General features: G+C 47.0%; 1 protein-coding gene across 2 annotated transcripts in view; it reads right to left on the reverse strand.

Moving 5' to 3' along the window:
• Positions 1-941: 941 nt before the first annotated feature.
• dipk2ab (divergent protein kinase domain 2Ab) overlaps positions 942-11300 on the reverse strand; it is a 26171-nt gene continuing 15812 nt past the window's right edge. For both annotated transcript variants that reach the window (XM_068709878.1, XM_068709879.1), the window contains 2 exons: positions 7476-7779; positions 942-3857 (listed from right to left, as the gene is read on the reverse strand). In XM_068709878.1, coding sequence (XP_068565979.1) covers positions 3511-3857; positions 7476-7779 — 651 coding nt within the window. In that variant the 3' untranslated portion in view covers positions 942-3510. The remainder of the gene's footprint in view (positions 3858-7475; positions 7780-11300) is intronic.

An 11300-nucleotide genomic window follows, 5' to 3' on the forward strand; every position in this document is an offset into this window, starting at 1 on the left:
CCTCAACCTGCTGCAGATGAATTACACCATCCCCTCTTCCTTTGGGTAGTGGCTGCAAAGCCGCACACAATACCCAGAAATAAGCTGCTCTCGCCACCATTGTAGCTTCGACAACTTTAGACTGCAGTTTACGGAGACATACTCACTTGCAGCAAATTGGATAATGCAGGGAGGACATTTCTGGGGTTCTATTTGCCGTATTTTGGAGTTTACACACTTCCAGATGCTGTTCCTCCTCAAGCATATTGTCTCATTTTAGTTGTGTGTTTTTTAATTTCCCACCTCCTACATCTCCATCTCCAATGCAGAAAGTCCCTGGTGGTTGTCCCTTGAAATGGCCTCATGTTTATTTAAACTCGGAGCGCCTGGTGCCCCATTCGGTTTTTTTCTGTGGTGTTTTTCTTGTAGGCGGCCAACCCCAGAGCCATTCATCAGCTGGGCTAAGTGTAGCTACAGCACAGAGGGCTAAACAGCACTTCACCACAATGAGTGTGACATCAACTATCCACACAAACCAGCGGGTGTGTCAAAGAGAAGCACAATTACAGAGGAGAAAGAGAAGGGAAGAGGTGGATGAATGGCCATGGAGAGAAACAGAGAACAAAAAAGAGAGAGAGAGAGAACGAGAAAGAGAGGCAGAGAGTGTCAGTCATGTAGCTTCTAATTTTGGTTCTGGCTCGAGTACTACTTTGTTCCACCGCGGGCTTTTATGCTACGAGCATGAGCTGGCTCAAGACACACAGAGAGGGACAGAAGAGCTATTGAATTAGCAAAGACCACACTCCACACAGACACACACCAAAAAATACCACGCACACGCACACGCACGCACACGCACACGCACACACACACACACAAAATAATGAGTAGGAAAAGAGTTTAGAGCGGAGACAAAAAATAAAAGTGGTTGCGAGTATTTTTGCATTGCTTACAAACACGTGTTTGTTTTTTTATTTTTTAAAAATTACAGTTCCTCTGAACGTTATGCTTTTAAAATGTAATCTGAATTCCTCACAAAAAATTCAACACAGCCACAGTATACCGATGCAAAAATGATCTCCCCCAAATATGGATAAAAGAGAAGGACTCTCATGCTAGTTGAGTGGAGAGCACAACAAAGGGAACTCAGGCAAGGATCCAAATTAGAGGAAAGATGAAGATATGAAAAGATCAAAACCGAAGAGGAGGAATAGAAATTGGCAAACACTGACATCCAGCTGTGCCACACTGAATCAAATTTTAAAGGCAACATGAACTGAAGCCAAATGGCCCCGAACTTAAATCAGAAATAATAAAAAGATTGAGACAGAATCAAGAAGAGTCCACACAGAGCTTATGTGTATATATCTATATATATATATATATATATCTTCATTTATTTTAATATTTAAACCCACTAAAAGTTGTAAATACAACTTTTGAATGAAAGGCACAGGAAAAAATCAGACAACGCTGATATACGCAAAAGAAAAAGTACAGTACAAAAGTGGACAGTTAGTTACGCACGTACAAATCCCTCCAGGTTCATCGTCCTCCGTACGGGGGAACAGAAATATATTGGACACCACAAAGGAAGCGGGGATGAAAACCAGGAATCCATCAGCCGAACTTCTATTTATTGCTTTTCCTAACTGACGGGGATGTCGTCGGCTCCCTGGGTCTTTGCAGAAGGCCAAAAAGCAACCGCAGTGCTTTCTAGTAGCTCACATTTACTCGCCTGTTGACCGTGCTACACAACACTCCGCTGGGCAATTAGAGTCTGCTTCACGACATCAAGACAAGATGAAGTACAAAACATATGGAGCCAAAGAGGGGATTTATTTTCTATGCTATTCGAGTCGAGATCTCTCACGATCCATAACCAAACGAGGCTGTATCTGTGAGGACGCTTTAATTCGTCGGCCCGCAGAGTGTAAAAAAAACCAACCCCGAAGTAGTGCCGAGTGTTTAAATATTCAACGGAAATATCTGGGCTGCAAAATTCAAAAGTCCAGGTCAAAAGCCGTTTTCTGGAGCGAGGAAAGTAATTTAGGATATCTTCATTCCCTTTTTTTAACATTTACTTGATGGAGCTTCCTGCGCTCAGCACTGGTGGGAGAAGTTTGAGGAAAGGATTCATTTATCAATTACAGACATTTAAAAGAGAGAATTTGGCCCTGGAGGCCACTACTACGCCGCTTTATTATGTTCTCTAGTCCTCTGAAGAATCACTGCCTTTCCTCCTTTCGTTTCATTGTCGAAGAAAAGAATCCCTCGGTCAATCTGACCATCGTTCATCAAACGTATGGAAGGTTAAAGCACGAGGGGGGGGGGGGGGGGTCATGTGACATTACGTATGCTCACTCGTAAACTCGTAGACCTCTGGATTAAGCTCTTATTGAAAAGGATAAATCAGAATGAAGGCCCGCCGGCTCGTCTAGGACGGTGTACACATCACGGTTCCTTTGGACAGCTCTGCTGGGGAACAACTGGAGGGAAAGGTGCCGTCACTCTGTACTGCTCATGGTACTTAATATTACATATAGCCTCTTTGGTATAGGCACATCTGCATCAAGGGACCATCACTGTCCAATTATTCCCTTCCTTTTCCTATGTGCAGCTGTCTCACTCCAATTGAAAAGAGGGAAAGAAACACACACACACACACACACACACACACACACACACACACACACACACACACACAAAAGAGATGATTGCCACAATCCTGGAACCTGGAAATCAAGTGATTGACTGGAGTAGCAGGAAATTAGACTTATATAGCCGTCAAGGGTTTTCTTTTCCTCCTGCATGTAAACCAACCCAACCCCCCCGCCTCTCCTCTCTACCCGCAGTAGCTCGGCCTTCCCTGCCGCCTCACAGTAGGAGATTCATGCAACCTCCGCCTTCCCTGCAGCCATGCTACAGAGAAAGAAAAAAAAAAAAAAAGCCGTGGCACAGCAAAAAAATGTAAACACACCAAAGTACTTGAATTCAGCCCTGAATGAAATAAAACAAGAAATCCTGGGGGGCAACATGAACCGGATGTTAAGATTTAATGTTATGAAACAAAAACAGTTCTGATGGATGGCGGAGGATGGATGGGGTCAGGGCCGTGCGATGTTGCTGCTCTTGTTGCTTGGGTGCTCTGGTTTGCGGTAGTCCAGTGCAGGAGGCGTTTACCAGAGCCCTTTCTCCTCACCCCCCCCACCCCAAGGATGGCAGCCCACCCTGGGAGAGGAGAGGTTACCTCTATCCCCTCTCTATCCCGGTTCTAACCAGAATCTCTTAGCGCCACGCTCCTCTTTCTCACAGGAGCAAAGACGGGTTAAAAGCTGGAGCTTTAACAAATCTGCTTTGAAGTTTGGATTCTTACACTTCCTGACGCAAGACCTCGAACACCTTCCTGCTCCGGCGGGACAAAAGGAGCGAATGACATCATGTACAAGAACCGGGGTCTCGAGAGTTCCGGAAGATAAAGAGTACGGGATCCAGTCTCTCAGTGCGTCCGGCTAACGCCGACTCCATTCATTACCTGGCCGCGGCAGAGGAGGAAGCGGCGGCTAGCTGTGTGAGGTATTCACGCAGTTCCTTGGCCGCCTGGAAGCGGCCGTAGCGCTTTTTGGGTCTGGTGCACTCGTCCAACAGGGTCACGAGTTGTCCGTCTTTGGCTATATGGGCCGGGGGGTCGTGGAGGAGGCCTCCGGTGGTTCCCCGCCATGTAGCGTACCGCGACAGCAGGTTCTGGCACACGGCGTAGTAGTTGTGGTCCACTGTGACCCTGGAGCACAGGGAGTCCTTGGAGAAAGACAGACAGGCCTCCCGGTCGCACTCCTCGAAGCGGCTCTCGTACCACACGTCGTAGCTCTCCGGCTTGTCTGCAGGGGACACAGAGACGCCGTTAAGTGAACACGCCGCAATAAAAACACACCGGTCATAAAATAGTCAATAATATTAACATAGTCAGAGGTGCACAACATTCATTTCAAATGTATAAAAGCATTTATTGGGTCATAAGCTTTTGTTCTTACAGACTTCATCAGGTGAATATGTAAAGAGGATCAGGATGTTTGGGTCTTCAAATCAAATCTCCAAAATGTTTTGTCAAAGAGCAATATGCTGCAGTTTACTTTTCATATGGCTTCTCAGATTTTTCTTTTCTTTAGCCGTTATTAGAATGTGGAACATCTATACATGGGGAAATGTGAAGGACAACTGATGAACAGTTTGACTCCATTTGGTCACAAAGAAAATATTGTGCAAATTATTTCGGCCGGGAAATAAACCCGACCGGAATCCGACAGCGCCGAGGTGCCACATTTGACAACCCCATGGACACAAAACGTGAAATTCTTTCTCAGTAGCACACAGCCAAACAGCTCTACAATCTAAAGTTCCATTTGACAGAAATGAAACACTTTCCAGATTTATCGAGCAAATAAAATTCTTTCTCCAGCTCATTTCACATTGCTTTTTCTCTTCGGAGGGTTGCGCCGGGAACAGAGGGAGCCGAGGAAATAACCTGGAATGATGAGAGAGCTATTCGTTTGTGCATTAAAAAGCAGATCAATAACATTGTTGAGGGGGGGGGGGTGGACCCAGAGGATGCAAACACATAATCAGTGTATCAGCGTTGTAATGCACTTCTCCTCTGGCTCATCAGAACAACTCAATCAAACATCCAGCACTGCACTGTTAGCAAGGGGCCCCTGTGGCCCCCCCGAAGAGGAGGGGCACATCAACCTCAATCAGTGAGGGTGATGGAGATGGATCTGCCCGTTTGTGGACGCCACACACACACACACACAAAGATGTGCGCGCAGAAGCGGCAAGGTGAGCTGAAAGCAATTAATGTTTCAGAGCTGGCCATGCATCACACCTCAGCACTGATTGACAGATGGCATCGGGAGAGTGTCTCATTCTGGTTCGCTTGCTCTGACGGACACGGACACGGACACGGACACACACACACACACACACACACACACACACACACACACACACACACACACACACACACACACACACACACACACACACACACACACACACACACACACACACACACACACAGAACGGCTAAAAAAGAACAAGCAGGGAGGAGAAGGTTGGTACTCGAGGACAACGATGAGCACAGCTAAAAAAAAAAAGAAGAAAAAAAAAAAGAAGAACTTTGAGACTCGGTTGAAGGCTAAAAGAAGTCTACGGTCGGTTTATTTGCACCCCAGTCCCCTCTGTTCTACTCTTACAGCGAGCCTGAGCCTAACGAAGCTACAACATTTCCAAAGCAAACAACGTTATTTCCAATTCAAATAAGTGGGAGAGCCGTGGGTGAGGCGGGCCGCGTAGCCTCTCTCGTCTCCTGCACCTTCCCTGTTAAGGAGCTCAGGTCAGACTTACATTCACCTCACTCCTCCGCCTTCCCAGGACTACAGAGAAGGGACATCGGGCCTGAAATGCTCGTTAGCGTGGCCTTACTAGTGGCATTCAGGAGTACGAGCCGGTTTTAACAATACATGCCTGTGTTAGAGCGCATCATTGAATGTGAGGAGAAGATAGTGTGTGTGTGTGTGTGTGTGTGTGTGTGTGTGTGTGTGTGTGTGTGTGTTTTTCAGATGCGGTTGCGTTTGTGTATGCCAGGGAGCGATCCTGTCGGGGAGAGAATAGACTGAGAGTGAGTGAAGTGTTACATTATACAGCATGTGCTTCCAAAAAAACCCACTAGGGGTGAAACCATCCTCAAACTCTATAAACTCAATGATGGGGAATGGCTCCTTCCGCACCGCTGAACTGGACTGTGCAAACGCACGGTGCCGCGTGCGACCCGGAACACGGCATGCGTTTTATCTCGCCCGAAATCCGCCGCATCAATATGGACGCTCCTAACGAGAGGCGACTACGCGGCGACTTTCCTGCGCGTTTGACTTGCAAATCAATTGGCCAATGAGATCCGCAACACACTCTTTAGCTCGCTTTCAGTGTGTGTGTGTGTGTGTGTGTGTGTGTGTGTGTGTGTGTAGAGCCTCGGGAGGTTACCGCGCCTATTTCCGGCTTCTTTCCGACACACGGCCCTGACCTCGTAATGCTCATTACCGACCGACCGACCGCCATCCCTCTTCTTCATGTGGCCCGGCACTTGACACACACACACACACACACACACACACACACACACACACACACACACACACACACACACACACACACACACACACACACACACACACACACACACACACACACACACTTGAGGCTTACACTCTTGAATGGCCAGGGTAAGCAGCTTGAGTAGTCAAGCTCTAAATGTGTCGGCTAGACAAAAGGAGTCTCAACCTGGATCGTGCTTCGGGATTTTGCAAAGGGCCACTGGGACAGCTACTGGCAATAAGGTGAATATACACACTTTTGAGTATGGCGCATACACACACCAAAATAATTGCTCCAGGAAATCCACAACAAACTCAAGGGAGGAAAAAAACCACATGGCACGTTGTGGTAATTGTGACATGTATACATCTATATGCGGTTTTCTGGTGTTAGATCTTGCAATTTGGCAAAGCGGCACTTGATCTCAGGATAAATTCATCACACAACATCTCCTCCAACTGAAACCTACACACACTCACACACACACACACACACACACACACACACACACACACACACAGATCCACACAATAGTTCATATCTGTCACAGGGCACAATGGTGGAACCTCAACACCTTGCGACACAACAGTTTATCACTTTAATAGGATTTCTGCGGGAAGGGATAAATCTAAGAGCCTGACTGGGTGGTCATCCCTCTCTTTGAAGTAGCCCCAGGAAGGAGGACTGAGGGGTAGAAAAGCATGTGATGTATAGCTCTCTCTGTCCTTGTTATGAGGTTTATTCTGAGGCAAAAAAAAAAAAAATCTAGGGCAGCGGAGATGGCTTGTTATCTGAACTATCTTTGCTTTGATGGGGACGAGCGCGTCGGAGGAACAAGCGGCGCTGAGGAAATGTATTCTAAGAAGAGAGGAAGCTTTGAGCGTTTGCCAAGTTGCCCTCAGCCAACTGTCCCTCGAGACCTTCGTCACCGACTCATGAGCCACACCTGGTAGTTTTCACAGTGTCTTCTAGAGACTCCGAGCTGTGATCCCCGGTTTGAATCACACCTTGGCTTTTGAGGAGCTCTGTGATAAACAGTTGAAGAGGGAGGAACAACCGCTGCACGAGTAGACATGGCATGAATACACTTAATGGTTAATTATCACTTCCAGTTTCAGAGAAGCACCGATCATTACAAGTAAACAAACACCAAATTACTGCGCCATAATTTGAGGGTGGCATAGTTTTAAGTGTTAATATAAATACTGTGGAATTGGGTGCATTTATCTTCTTATGTAGCTCCAGGTGTAGCGATAGTTAAAAGGTGTAACACACATGGAACTGTCAAGGCAACTCTCAGACGTACGCACACACAGAGAGCACACGTGTGTTCCGGTAACGACACTTACTCTGTTTGATCAGCCTTTTGTCCGCCACGAGGACATTCTCGGCGTCCACGACGATGACCTTTCCGTCGCGCGGGCCGACCGCGAAGTTATCGAAGCTGACGTCGAGCAGGTAGAGGGCGAACTCGAAGTCGTTGTTGGTGAGCTGCTCGGCGATGTCCATGAGCTGGCGTGCCAAGTCTACCCTCTTCTCCCAGGGCGCGTTGTAGAAGCTCCACAGCTCCTCGCCCACGTAGTTGACAGCTACCATGCGCCCACACGCTCCCAGGTACTTGGCGAACGGCCACCCTTCATCTGACGGAAAGCTCTGGGAGGCGGAAGAAAAACACAACAAATGTCAACAAACAAATGATTTAAAAAAAAAAAAATAGATAAAAGATGTCAGGATGTGTAATGTACAGTTGGCTGAAATGAAAAACAGAAACACCCCATTGGCTTTTAAAAGCAAAAGGCTAACACATAAATTGTGAGAACCTTCACACTGTCAAAAAATATTTGTTTAACTTGCAGAAACCAGCCTCTAAATAAAGAGAAAGAATCCCCAGACATCAAACACAAAGTTCCTGTGTGCTGCCTTGGGTAATTTCTTTTCTTTTCTTTTTTTTTTTATACACAATTCTAAGCACAATAGTTGAAAATCTGCCAAAGGATCACGTGAAACGGAGCCCGCGCTGGGTATAACGGATTAAATTTAATAAAAAGGAAAAAAAGGAGGCGGTTTGTGTTGAAGCCCCACAGCTATGAGCTGACGCACGCTGCAGTGCTTCCACAGAACTGATAGGAGGTGATTTGTGGTAGCAGCAGTTAGCAGGAAAGCCTTATGTGTTGTGATGCAGCAGCGGGGCGATTTAAACTGCTGCATGATGTTGGCTAACCGCGTTGATGCAGTTCGGGCATGCTGACAAGAGAGTGCTGTGTATTACAAGGTTAAAACGGATTCATAATAAGGTAATACCGCTGGCAGGAAGTGGTATTCCTGCTTGCGGTATTACCTTGTTATTATTAATCAGTTTACTCATAATAATAATAATAATAACGCTAGCAGGAAGTGGCATCACTGCTGCTGCTGCACAAAACCCTAATCTCTCAGATTTACCCGACTTTATAAAAGGCCAAACAATAACAGGCACACACGCACCATCATCTGCAAATCACTCAAAGACGAGCAGTACCGTCCACACACACACACACACACACACACACACACACACACACACACACACACACACACACACACACACACACACACACACTATACTGACCACTTAAATGAGCTGGGTGTGAAGCAGCTGCATCTGGGAAACGTGCTCGGCTGCTAAGGGACTAGATTCTGTATGTTTACTGCTTCCATCTCTCTTTATGAGCTCAGGTGTCTCACACTTTCCATACATCACTTTCTTTTCTCCTGGTCCATTTTATTGCCACACGGAGGGGGAATGAAATCCCCCTTTTTTTCGCAGGCCACACTAGTTATGCTACAAGCGAGAAGCTCCCATCTTTTACAATAAACCCCCTGTGCCATAGGCCTCTATCTTTTACAATAAACCCCCAGCCATACGCTAGCTTAATGATAGCCCACAACGCCTATGTAACAAATCTCTCCTAGGCTGCCGTTTCTCGCAGGCAGCCGCAACACAGACGGAATCACGAGCGCTCACATTTCACAGGAGCCTCAGTAAACCCTCCCTCTCTGAAACCCGATCGCATCGCAGATATGGCAGGAAACACACCGCGGCACTGTAGGTAAGGTGTGAACTACTATGACTGCTGCGTCTCACTTTACGCTCGTGGTAATTCAATACTTCACCAGCTTTCAATTTATGTCGAGAAGTGTGTGTGTGTGTGTGTGTGTGTGTGGGTGTGTGGGGGGGGGTAAAATATGCATGGCTGCCCTAACTCCCTTTAAATTTTAATGAAATACAAATTATTTAAAAACACACACTTTAACCCCCCTGCCGGCCACGCAGCTGCTGCATCTCAAAGACAACAGCTGGACCGCTGCCACATAGAGGCTCGTTGAACGAATGCAGCTCTGCAGCGATTGGAAGGTTCACTCGTGCGGCATTGGCTAGTGTTGAAGGCATTGCGTCGCTGCTCTTCACCTCTTTTATTACATCCCTCGACTAGGCTGTAATTTGCTATTGCGTGTTGAAGGCCGAAGCTACGGATCCCACCTGCGCTATCGAACAAGCTGAATGCAATGAAGGCTAAAGGATGCCGTGTGAGGGAGGCCTTTGAATGGAAAAAAAAACAACCAACAACCTTGGAATAATCTTGAAGATGAAGATTCAAGCTCTTGATGCAAAAATTACTCACAACCTTGTTACACCAAAAACAGAGAGGCAGAGCTTTGTGTAAATGTAGATCTATACCACAGGCGTATCTGCTGTTCCCATCAGTCTTAAGAAAGATCCACCACCACGAGGGGAGGACAATGATAAGTTGCAAACAATGCGGTCTTGGTTGAGCCCATTTCCCTGAGGTGACCCAATCAATTGTGGGCCAGACAAAAAGTCTGTCGAGGAAGCAGCACCGGCTTCCAGCAGCCTGTCCGTCCTTCTGTCTGCGCCTGTCATCCTTAGACTTGGCAATGACTCGTTCCAACTTCCCCCAAAAAACTCCTCGCTTAATAGCATACCTCATTTTCTGATATAGCAAACTTGACAGGGAAGGGGAATCTGAGGAAGAAGACATGTCTCACAAAGTGAGAAAAATCCAGCAGATACGAAGAAACAAAGTATAATAGGGACTGCACCCCCCCCCCCCCCGAACACTGAGTACTGGCTGGAAAGAAGACAATCCCAAACTACTGACATGCTGTGAGCCAATGGGCATTCCTACATGAGAGATTTTAGGATTAGAGAATTAACAGGCTAAATATCTAAAATGGCTTTCTAATTTCTGAGGTTGGTCTATAAAGATTAGGTTGGAGCTGGATCAGTTGGTAGTACATCCCTATTAGTCCCGCTTCCCTTTGACCCAGATTCAAACCTCAGATCGCTTTATGTTGCTGCAAAATCTAAGCGGCTCTCGGTCTTGTTGACAAAACTTAGCCTGTCCGATGTTACGGCCAAACCTGCTTTGTAAAAAACACCATCCTCCCCCCATCTCTCTCTCTCTCTCTCTCTCTCTTACCCCTGCAGGGCGGACGGATAAATGTGGGGAAGGGGAGGCGGTGGTGGGGGAGACGGAGAGGAAAGAGAGAACGCGATGGAGACGGCAAACAGGAGAGACAAACAGAGTGTCTTTCACTTCTCCGCTCCAGTGGACAGGAGGAATAAACCAGCAAAGACCTGCCTGCTAAACACGTCTCTCTCTTTGTTGTCAGGTTGCAGCCTGAATGGGAGCAAAAGTAGAGTGACGGCAGATGGGGGGGGGGGGGGGGGTGAATGCCCTAAGGCTACTTTCAGCTACTGTCAACGGCTGTTAGGAGAACGCCTTCATGTCTGTCCAGTCCTCGTCCGCGGGTCTTAACGTAGATGCCGCTCATCCACTGCTCTGACAGGCTCATTGCGCAGCGATCAATTACCGGGGTCTCGACAACTCGAGCCCATTTTCATGAGCTTCCCGAAGTTTTCATATGCAATAAGTCTTAAAAAAAGGTGGAAAGTACCGAACGGTGTAGGCTGGCACATTGGGAGTGTGCACCTGAGCTTCTGGATTCAAAGTCCTATTGCAAAGCTTGATAAATACTCTACGTGTCCTACCAATCATTCTCCCTTAGCGCTCTTTCAACGGTTACTCTGCAGAAGTCATTAACGTCTGCAATGAGGCGTTGAGGGGGGGGGGGCGAAATAAATTGGAAAGCCCGGCTTAATGCTACACCCC

Source organism: Cebidichthys violaceus, unplaced genomic scaffold (assembly GCF_023349555.1).
Source record: "Cebidichthys violaceus isolate CVI_PGR_0920_01 unplaced genomic scaffold, fCebVio1.0.p SCAF_15, whole genome shotgun sequence".
Lineage (NCBI taxonomy): Eukaryota > Metazoa > Chordata > Actinopteri > Perciformes > Stichaeidae > Cebidichthys > Cebidichthys violaceus.